Genomic DNA, 11,626 nt, shown 5'->3' with positions numbered 1-11,626 from the left:
ATGCCAAGAAAATAATGGAGGAAACTAAAATGTACATTGCTAAGTGAAAAACCAATCTGTAGACTTTACATACTACATGATTCCACTTATATGGCATTTTGGAAAAGGAGAAATAAGAGACAATAAAAAGATAGTGGGAGAACCAAGATGGCGGCGTGAGTAGAGCAGCGGAAATCTCCTCCCAAAACCATATATATTTTTGAAAATACAACTATTCCTAAAAGACCAGAAAACACAGCACAACAGCCAGACTACATCTACACCCGCGAGAACCCAGCGCATCGCGAAGGGGGTAAGATACAAGCCCCAGCCCGGCGGGACCCGAGCACCCCTCACCCCAGCTCCCGGCGGGAGGAGAGGAGTCAGAGAGGGAGGGAGACGGAGCCCAGGACTGCTGAACACCCAGCCCCAGCCATCTGGGCCAGAGCGCAGACACAGTGCATGCACGGGGCCCTGGATACTAGGGAAACAGGGCAGTAAGACCTGTGAGCGGGTCTCCGCAGCTGGCACCCCTGGGACAAAGAAAAGCGAGTGCTTTTTGAAAGTCTTAAAGGGACAGGGACCCCACAGCTGGACGGAAACGTCCTGGGACACTTAGCCCAGCAGCTGGGAATCACTGGGAACTCCGGGTGCCCTAACCCTCTGGGCGGCAGCACAGCTCCGAGGCTCCTCATGGAGATAAACGGCCTCCCACCCGTTCCTCCTCCTACGCAGCTCTGCCATATTGGAGAAGCAGCCCGAGGCTGGCCACGCCCACAGCAACCGCGGAGCCAAAATCCACAGCGGCTGGGCAAGAATTAGAAACCCCGTCTGCGTGCAGCTACCCAGCACAAGCCACTAGAGGTCGCTGTTCTCCCAGGTGAGGAAGGCCACAAACCAGCAAGAAGGGACTTTCTCTTAGCCCACACACCACCAGCTCCCCACAAATACCTCTATCACCATGAAAAGGCAGAAGAATTTGATACAGACCAAGATCACAGAGGCAAACCCTGAGAAGGAGATAGACCTAACCAATCTCCCTGAAGAAGAATTAAAAATAAAGCTCATAACCATGCTGATGGAGCTGCAGAGAAATATGCAAGAGCTAAGGGATGATGTCCAGAAGGACATTACAGAAATGAAACAATCTCTGGAAGGATTTATAAGCAGAATGGATAAGATGCAAGAGGCCATTGATGGAATAGAAACCAGAGAACAGGAACACATAGAAGCTGACACAGAGAGAGATAAAAGGATCTCCAGGAATGAAACAATATTCAGAGAACTGTGTGACCGATCCAAAATCCATTTACATTTAGGGTGATTATTGAAAGGTATGTACTTATTGCCATTGCAGGCTTTAGATTCGTGGTTACCGAAGGTTCCAGGTTAGCTTCTTTAGTATCTTACTGTCTAACTTAACTCGCTTATTGAGCTATTTTAAACACTGGTGATTCTTTATTTTTCTCCCTTCTTATTCCTCCTCCTCCGTTCTTTATATGTTGGTTGTTTTATTCTGTGTTCTTTTGTGTTTCCTTTAACTGCATTATCCGCATTATATCCGCATTATAGGGGTACAAGAGGAAGAAGTGAGAGAAAAAGGGATTGAAAGTGTCTTTGAAGAAATAATTGCTGAGAACTTCCCCAAACTGGTGGGGGGGGAAATAGTTGCTCAGACTACGGAAGCACACAGAACTCCCGAGAGAAGGGATCCAAAGAGGACAACACCAAGACACATAATAATTAAAATGGCAAAGATCAAGGACAAGGACAGAGTATTAAAGGCAGCCAGAGAGAGAAAAAAGGTCACCTACAAAGGAAAACCCATCAGGCTATCATCAGACTTCTCAAAAGAAGCCTTACAGGCCAGAAGAGAATGGCATGATATATTTAATGCAATGAAAGAGAAGGGCCTTGAACCAAGAATACTGTATCCAGCATGATTATCATTTAAACATGAAGGAAGGATTAAACAATTCCCAGACAAGCAAAAGTTGTGGGAATCTGCCTCCCACAAACCACCTCTACAGGGTATTTTAGAGGGACTGCTCTAGATGGGAGCACTCCTAAGACTAAATAGATGTCACCAGAGAAAATAAAATGACAGCAAAGAAAGCAGACCAACCAAATACTAACTAAAGGCAAAAAATAAAATCATCTACCCACAAAAGCAGTTAAAGGAAACACAAAAAAGCACAGAATAAAACAACCAACATATAAAGAACGGAGGAGGAGGAATAAGAAGGGAGAAAAATAAAGAATCACCAGACAGTGTTTAAAATAGCTCAATAAGCGAGTTAAGTTAGACAGTAAGACACTAAAGAAGATAACCTTGAACCTTTGGTAACCACGAATCTAAAGCCTGCAATGGCAATAAGTACATATCTTTCAATAATCACCCTAAATGTAAATGGACTGAATGCACCAATCAAAAGACACAGAGTAATAGAATGGATTAAAAAGCAAGACCCATCTCTATGCTGCTTACAAGAGTCTCACCTCAAACCCAAATACATGCACAGACTAAAAGCCAAGGGATGGAAAAAGATATTTCATGCAAACAACAGGGAGAAAAAAGCAGGTGTTGCAGTAGTATCAGAAAAAATAGACCTCAAAACAAAGAAAGTAACAAAAGATGAAGGACATTACATAATGATAAAGGGGTCAGTCCAACAAGAGGATATAACCATTCTAAATATATATGCACCCAACACAGGAGCACCAACATATGTGAAACAAATACTAACAGAACTAAAGGAGGAAAGAGAATGCAATGCATTCATTTTAGGAGACTTCAACTTGCCACTCACTCCAAAAGATAGATCCACCAGACAGAAAATAAGTAAGGACACAGAGGCACTGAACAACACACTAGAACAGATGGACCTAATAGACATCTATAGAACTCTACATCCAAAAGCCACTATTTACAATAGCCAAGAAATGGAAGCTACCTAAGTGTCCATCAGTAGATGAATGGATAAAGATGTGGTACATATACACAATGGAATATTATTCAGCCATAAGAAGAAAACAAATCCTACCATTTGCAACAACATGGATGGACCTAGGGGGTATAAATAAGCCAGTCGGAGAAAGACAAGTACCAAATGATTTCACTCATATGTGGAGTATAGGAACAAAGAAAGACTGAAGGAACAAAACAGCAGCAGAATCACAGAACCTATGAATGGACTAACAGTTACCAAAGAGAAAGGGACTGGGGAGAATGGGAGGGAAGGGAGTGGTAAGGGTGGGGAAAAAGAAAGGGAGCATTACGATTAGCATGTATAATGGGGGGCATGGGGAGGGCTGTGCAACACAGAGAAGACAAGTAGTGATTCTATAGCATCTTACTACACTGATGGACAGTGACTGTAATGGGGTTTGTGGGGGGGACTTGGTGAAGGGGGGACCCTAGTAAGCATAATGTTCTTCATCTAATTGTAGATTAATGAGAAGAAAAAAATTTAAAAATTTAAAAAAAGATAGTGGTTGCCAGAAGTTTGGGAGGAGGGAAAAAAATTGAATGGGTAGAACATGGGATTTTTAGGGCTGTGAAACTATTCTGTATGATATTGTAATGGTGGGTACATGTCATTATACATTTTGTCCAAACCCACAAAATATACAGCACAAAGAACGACCCTCCCTAATTAAACTTGGCTTCAGTTCATGTATCGATACTGGTTCATTACTTACAACGTTCCACACTAATACAAGATGTTAATTATACATAATATTGAGTAGAGGGAGGTGAGGGGTATATGGAAACTCTGTACTTTCCAGTGAGTTTCTCCATACACATAAAACTGCCATAAAAACAAAAAAGTCTATAATTCAAACAACAAATAGGCTTCAGAGTGTATGTAGTATAAAAATGTAAAGAAAACATTTACCATATTTTTAAAATATCTATTCAGAGTTTAAAAGCTCCACAGCAACACAAAATAACTTTTTTGTAATATTAATTAAAACTGTACAAATATATGTAACCATTCCCCAACATAAATTAACTCTATAAACTTCAAGGTTTTTCAAAAAGGTGAGCTGAATCTTCTGTAAAAAAATAATCATTATCAGTGGGCCTTTGGATAATATCAAGAGGATACCAATTATATTAGCACTTGTTACAAAGTCATAAAATACATAAAGATATCAACAGTTGATAACATTATTATTATTTAACAAGAATATACAGTACTAATGTCCAGTCCATAAAATGGCAGGTTTAAATAGAAAAGTTCTAAGTTCAAACTATCTATTTTAAATACTAGTTTAGAAATAAAACAAAAATACACATATGCACTAACATGAAATCACTGCTCTAGCAACTGAATGCATTTGCTCTTCAGTGCAACTGTGCAGGTCAGAGCTGAGTCAGTGATCAGCAGCAGCAAGAGTTTGCTTTGGGGACCGGCTGGCACACTGTGTGTCTAGTAGGAAGACGGAAACAGAGTCTTTTGAAAGTGTGATGAACACACATAACAGTTTCAAGAACTCAAGGGCATGAAGATGAGAGAACCTTGACTTGGCTGGTTAGGGAGTCATCCAAGCCATTGGTTTGACAGTCCCCTGAATTCAGAGCAATTGTATTGGTCAAAATCAAATAACAGATTCTCCACTAAAATCAGGCATAATTTCAAAATCTTTATCCTAGAGATAAATTCATTTTTAAGAAAGATATCCTGCTCAAGGTTGGAATTAACCATTACTTCTGTAATTTCAAAATAAAAGAACAGATGATAAATGTGCATCTTTCTGCCATTACCAAACTGATAGGGTGGAGCGTTAGCCAAGTAAGCGTAACTGACAGCCCACAGAGGCCTTCCCACGTGCTATAAAAAAACAAACTTGGGAGGCCAGTTGGTGAAACAGTTTAGGCAAATACACAACAAATGAAAAGTAAAACACTAAACACTTTCTGGAGGCATTTTTTAAAAAGCTGCTAGCCGTACTTAGTAACTATAGATCAAATACTTGATGCTTTGGCAAATACTTTATTCAATACTTTATAAAGTCCTACCTATCAGCACTGTGGACTGCAATGCTAAGAAAATGCATTTCATTTCTAGGAAAGAAAGAAAATGGAGATGATTTTTGCTTTTCGGAGTACCCACTAGCACATATTTCTTCCAGAACTCAGTAGAAATAAACATCTGGAGACATTTCCCAGTGTCAGGGGACTTGCAAGGATGCTATCGAGCAATGCTGTGGGGTTTCACATCCGACCTACCGGTGGCCTCCATACTTGGCCACCCAGTCTGTCCTCCCGTGCACGGAGGGAACTTGCTGCGCACGGTTCACAATATTTAGATTCTTGGTTGTAGGATTGTAAGCAGGTCCTGAAAACTGCCCCCGACCAGTTTTCACGTTCCAGGTATATTCTGGTGGAAAACAGAATCAGAAATTAGAATTTCATTCATTTGGTTATCAAATTCAAAAAAAAATTGACTTCTCATTTTATGAGGAAATTTTGAATTTATCTTTTAAAAAATCAGTTCGGTGGTCTCTTAAGTTTTTTTTTTTTTTAAATAATACTAAAACCAAAAATTCTAGTGTGCATTATAGTGACACCAATTATAATTTTCTAGCCTAAGAGCCAATATTTCTGGTTTATAGTTCTGACACTGCCACTGTATTTTATTTGGGCTCACTGTAATGCCTATAACATTTAGATAGAAAACTAGAAAATTCTTGGTTCAGGTTCGATGGGCAACACTCCACAGTGTTGGTGACGTAGTAAAATCACATTGTGTGCTGATGGACAGTGACTGTAATGGGGTTTGTGGGGGGACTTGGGGTAGAGGAGAGCCTAGTACACAAAATGTTCTTCATGTAATTGTAAATGAAAACAAAATTTTAAAAATAAAGTTAAAAAAATCACATTGTGGTTATATCTAAGTAATAACTCAAATACAGTATCACTTAAGAAAATGTATTCGGAATTGTGAATCCTGTAAAGTTCTGGCTTCATGGCACTACACAGATGGGGTCCCATGATAGATTTCTTTTAAAAACTTGAAAATGTGATTTTAGAGTCAAGAAACTCCATGTTCTATTGGGAAAATGATGGGTGATAACAGAATCCTTTTAAAAGGAGAGCCATTCCTAAGATCCCAAACCTTTAATCATAAGATTTGTTTTATTCATACATTTGGCTGATTAAATATTTGTGAAAATTTTAATTTGAACATTTGTTTTTATCTGAACAATTTATAAGCTAAAACTGCTTAAACATCTGTTGACAAAGCAGTAAATCAATTTACTGAGAACTTTAATGTTTTCAGCCCTTCCTTCATGCCCTCCTTTTTTTTTTTTTTATCTCCTTAGTTTATAGCTAAGTATCATAGGTATTCTCCCTGAGGAGAGATGTCTGAGCTTTCCATTTGGGACTGAAGTATCTTTACGCACTGCAGTAGCTGCCATTCTTATGTATCAATTTTAACATGATTCTGACATTGTACACCTAACACTGGCTACACCCTATTTACTCTCATGGTTCCCTGTCTTTCCCTGTACTTCCTCTGTAGGGGGAAATTGTGGGAGCTTGGGGACACAGAGGTGCTTACTAACCTCAGCTTAAAGGGAACAAAGCCTGGTGACAGTTGCCCTGACTACTGTGTTGGGATGGGCCGACAGGCCAAGAGGCCTCCCCCTTGATGGCTTGACGGGTCATTTCATCCCACTCTTACTGGGTTTAAGATTCTCTGTGTAAAGCTACCTATCAAAGGCAGGGACAGAGTGTCTAGAAGGGCCAGTTAACTCTTACTGTTGAGGAACAGTTAAAGACAAATGGATTAGAAAAAACGTTAACCATATTTTCCAGGAGCAGCCCTTTCATTGTAACCCACTGGCATATAGACAAGCGGCGAGCTAAGGAGCCTGCAGGTGAAATGGTACTAGGGGCAGAGAAGAGAGCAAGTGAGGGCATGGGGGTGGGGGGTGGGGGAGAAGAGCAGTGAGCCCTGTGATTCAGAGGAGAGGAAAGGGAACCCAGGCCTAAACTCACAACGGCAGATGGTCTTAGGGTGGGTGGGAGTAGAGAAGCTTCTGTCCTGGTCAAAGTCCAGTCCTAAATGCATTTGAAGGAAACCATCCAGGCAAATGTTTTTAAAACCTCTGAAGAGGGAATCATTGTGTCAAGAAGGCGACAGTGTTGTCATTTAGAGTCCCTTCTGATAAATACTAGTTCTAGGACTCAAGCACTGCAGGTGGAGAGCTCAGTAGCTGACAGAGGAGCTGACATCATGGGAGGGCAGGGAAAGCTTGTGTCTCTTGGCCAGACAGGCGCTGCACCTCGCTGCCCCAGGGGCTGGCAGCCCTCTGCATTTAAAAACTACAGGTGTCCCCTCAAGGACACTTCACCTCCTGTAGAAAATGTTTGCTAAAGGAAAGGTGTTTGCCTCTATTTAAAGATTTAATCAGTGCCACTATATAATTCTTAGCAAGATACCATACCCCTCTAAAATGGAGATCATACTAGCTAGTCCCTACTGGAACAGGGCCACTGGGAGGATCAAATGAGTTGATGAATGACTTTAGAACAGGGCCTGCACTTCTAAAGGTAGCTGTGTGTGAAAGCCACTCCTCAAAGTCTCTGTTGTTACTATCAGCTAGGACAGGGGACGAGGAGGTATTAGAAGTCTGGGTGAAGAGAGTACGTGGGGAGGAAGGAAATCAATTTAGTTTTTCTTCTTGAAACTTGAGGGTGAGGAAAGGGAGCAGAGGGAGAGACTCTGAGAGACAAGGAAATAGGTGAGTAAATACAGTAATGACCTGGTTTTATTTCTTGTGGGAAACTGTCACACAAGTGGCGGGACTGAAAGACACATCTCTTAGAGAACAGTGTTTTCCTAAGGATTTGCACTGACCACTTGAGAATGATTAATGTTGACTTCTTTTTTTTTTACCTTTCCTCCTATCACCATCTGTAGGGAAATCTGATAAGCAGAGTAAATGAAGAGATGAAAACTTATCATAAAGCATTTAGTTAAAAAAATGAAAACAGGGGACGCTAATCTGTTTTCATCATTTCATGCATGCTAATCTGGCAGAATACTTAATAGAGAAAGGCCTTCAATATCTTCTGTTTTTTAAAACACCCATTTCTACTTTCTAAGAGCAGGTACTCAGATAACAAAAGACTTTGAAACATTATGATTTTCTGCTTTTATATTAAAAATTGCTACTAAGCCATGGCTGATGACTCATGTAAGTAAGGCTAGTTTAAAATACTGAGGCCATTGCTGTATATAAAATATTTACTTATATATTTTGTTCTGGCAGAGAGATAATGAAACAGTTCTTTTCTCAGCTAAGGTAACTGAGTACTGTTTAAGGAATAAAAAATTAATAAAAATTTTAATAAGAAAGAAATGAAAACTTATAGAAATCTGGTGCTTCTTACAATTTTAGCTCCAATAGCATAAGCTTTAAAGACTGGCAACTCTAACAGGAGTTTTCATGTAAGATCCTGGTTAGAAGAGCCTGTAAGAATACTTTTGGAGTCAGTTTTTTTTTGGAGTCAGTTTTTAAGTTAAACTATAGCTAGGTATCCTATCAAACTTCTAATTATCTGCCTTCGTGTTCATTTTAGGTACTTTAGTAAGGATGTCTATTTTAGATTAAAATAATTTAGAGAATGTTCGTAGTCAAAGCTGGTCAGCTCATGCACAGAATTCAGTTTTGAGAGCAAGTTTGGTTGTGACTGTGGCTGTCCTATACCACGCCCCTGCAGAGCAGGTGACCTAATTAGCCATAACCTGGGCGAGGTGGCCGAGTAACCCTTCACCACCTAACATACTGTGGAGCAAACGCCAGGGGTGAGGCTCTGCCACAGTGTGGTTCTGTGCCCTCCAATGGAACCAGAGGAGCGCCCTGTGAATGGTGGGTAAACTGAGTCTTGGCATTTATTAGGTTTCCACTCCGCCAGGTGTGGGAGGGAAGCTCTGAGAAATGCATCTTCTCACATTTCTTGCTGTAGCAACAGCATACTCTGGAACTAGGCAAACCGAGTTTCTCTCCCAGCTCCACCATTCACTAGCTGCGACCTACCTCATCCAGTCCTGTGAAGACCAAATGGCACGTCCTGTGTGCCTGGCAGAGTGTGGCCACTGAATTAGGGGAGCTCTTGTAATTATTAGACTCCCAAACCACATCATCAGGAATAAAAGGACATTTTGCCAAAAGCAGAACTATATTAATAAGGTGAAACTAATTTAAAAGTCTTTACTCAGGAAAGTGACAAAACTTAGAGAAAGTTCCTTTCTAATCAGAAATCTCAAAAACTACATCTAAAGTTGTTCTTACCTGAAGCCATTGCACCAAAAGGTGCTAAGTGTATCCTCTGGCCAGCTGACCCCACTTCTTTTTTGAGAAAGGAAGGAATATATCCTGACTGATTGTAAGTAGCGTAACTTCCAAGATTGCCTAGTGACGTATCATAAAGTTCCACAGTCAGAAAATGAGTACTTTAATGCACCAGAGAGTAACTCTGAACACTACCCTACTGATTCTAGGTTCTGTTTTTCTGAGCACCTACTATATTTCAGACACCCACTACAGTTTCACAAATATTCCTATTCCATCCATATAACAACCCTCTTAAATGCCTATTATTATTCATTCCTTATGTGGCTCACAGTTGGTAAGCGACAGAGCTAGAATGTGACTGAAGCCAAGGCTAAGTTTACCCTGAATATACTAGATTCTTTTATGACAGTGTCATTCCTGCCAGGGGCCCCCATCCCTGTGGTGCTCTCGTGGTTTTCCTCATTTTGTAAAATCATTGTAAAAAGTGCTCCTGTTCTTAGCGTTGGTGTAGGGACTGAATGAGTGTACGCAAGGCACTGAGCATGACCCAGTGTTCGAGAAATGTCAGCTGTCATCATCCACATCACTAGTAGTGAAGGATCAGTCTGGGGCTGGAGGGGGGAAATCTAAAGGCAGGAGGCCCCACCTGTAGCTGAAATGAGAGCGCATGAGGGTCTGAACTAAGGTGGCTGCAGAGGGGATGGCGGAGGGAACTGAGTGGGTGTGTGGAGTGGGAGGGGCAGGAAGAGAGAGGTTATACACCCCTAAGTTTGTAGCTTAGCTGATTAAGAACAGCAACAGAGGAGAATCAGGTTTGGTGGGAAGACATGGTGCCTGAGGGATATTTGAGATGGAGGGATCTCAGAGGTGGAGGAGACCTAGAAGTTTGGAAGTTTCAGGGCGTGGTGGTTCTGGACCGATGGCCTTGGAAGACCCAGCTCAGAGGGACTGTGGGATGAGCAAAGACCCAGAATGGGACCCCGGGGAACAGCAGCACTAAGGAAGCAGAAAGAAAAGGACCCCATGGAGGAGAGAGGCTAAAGAGGTAGACAGTAGGGAGAGCAGGGTGTGAAGGATCAAGAGAATGCAACATGTGAAGAAAGCAGGCAAGCCAGCGAGGCAGAGAGGTCTGGTGAGACTAGCACCACCCGCTGACCCTGGCCACCAGAATAATGCCAGGACCCAGCAGGAGCTGTGGCAGTGGCCTGAGGTGAGCTGAGGAGCAAACTGGAAATAAGAGGAAAAAACCAATGTAAGGTCTCTTTCAAGGAGCCTAGCTATCTATGCAGGAAAGGAAACAAAGTTCGTCAGTGAGAAGGCAAAACAGGGCCCTGATCGCCTTGATGATTTCAAAGAACTGGTGGTTTGGCAGCTGTGACTGAAGCATGTTTTACACAGTGTTACTTATTCACAAGGCTGGACTCAGAGCTTCTGTGTCCCTGACGTCTGTCACAGGGCCATGCGCTGTGAGAAAGGAGGCTCTCAGTAAGTGTTTGCTCTTGAACCGACAAATGTCAAACAGCAACACTACTTCTCAGACCCTGAAGGATTCTACCCAGTAAACCTGTTCTCAGTTTATGCAGTTTATATAGTTTCTAACACTCCTGAATTGTGCATAAGCACAACTGCCCGATTTGCCCTTTCTCTTCACCTGGAGAACTCGCTGTAAATCAGCCCTGCACTTCAGAAGCCTTCCTGAAAGGACGTTTAAGGCTGTGTTCACATTCAAGAGCAGCTAACCTATCTCTTGCTCTCATCATCAAAGCAAACACTTCTTAAATGCTTACTGTGTGACAAAAATCCTAGGTATGACTGTATAATAATGCCTAGAAGAATATTCTTTCCTCCATTTTACAGGTGGGGAAAGTACCTAATTAACTTGTCCACAATCACAAAGCTTGTGATTGACAGATGGGGATACATCAGACTTCAAAGCCATGCACTGCAGCTTATAGGGTGCTGCTGCTTATGGGAGGGAGAAGTTGCTAGGGAAAAATGTGTAGGAAATTAAGTCTTAAATTATTTTCATTTATGATATGGAGTTCCTTTGAGCTGCAAATGTTTAGGTTGCAACCAATGGTTAGCACTGTAAACCAGCAACAGTGAACCTCTAGAAAATCCACCATCTCTATTAACCTGGTTATCTTAAATAATTGTTCATGCTTAAGAAACGAGTTCCAGAACTTTGAAAAAAAATTTCCAGAAATGCTGATTACAAAAGTAGAAACTATTTTTAAAAATTCATTTTGGTAGATTTGCTTGATTTCTATAAATTGTCATAATTTAAGAAGACAAGCACAGTGCTTTTTGAGAGCAACTTAGTCTTAGAATC

At 41.3% G+C, this 11,626-nt stretch overlaps 1 protein-coding gene across 4 annotated transcripts in view; it reads right to left on the bottom strand.

Moving 5' to 3' along the window:
- Positions 1–3,467: 3,467 nt before the first annotated feature.
- Positions 3,468–11,626, bottom strand: part of MAK (male germ cell associated kinase) — a 59,051-nt gene continuing 50,892 nt past the window's right edge. For 3 of the 4 annotated variants that reach the window (XM_057493823.1, XM_036888710.2, XM_036888711.2), the window contains exons 13-14: positions 9,292–9,411; positions 3,468–5,366 (exon numbers count right to left, since the gene is read on the bottom strand). In XM_057493823.1, the coding sequence (XP_057349806.1) occupies positions 5,212–5,366; positions 9,292–9,411 (275 nt within the window). In that variant the 3' untranslated portion in view covers positions 3,468–5,211. The remainder of the gene's footprint in view (positions 5,367–9,291; positions 9,412–11,626) is intronic. The other variant, XM_036888712.2, reaches the window with a different exon arrangement.

The sequence above is a fragment of the Manis pentadactyla genome, chromosome 16, assembly GCF_030020395.1.
Source record: "Manis pentadactyla isolate mManPen7 chromosome 16, mManPen7.hap1, whole genome shotgun sequence".
Classification (NCBI taxonomy): domain Eukaryota; kingdom Metazoa; phylum Chordata; class Mammalia; order Pholidota; family Manidae; genus Manis; species Manis pentadactyla.
Note: the sequence above shows the minus strand (reverse complement) of the source record. Positions and strands in the feature narration are given on the sequence as shown.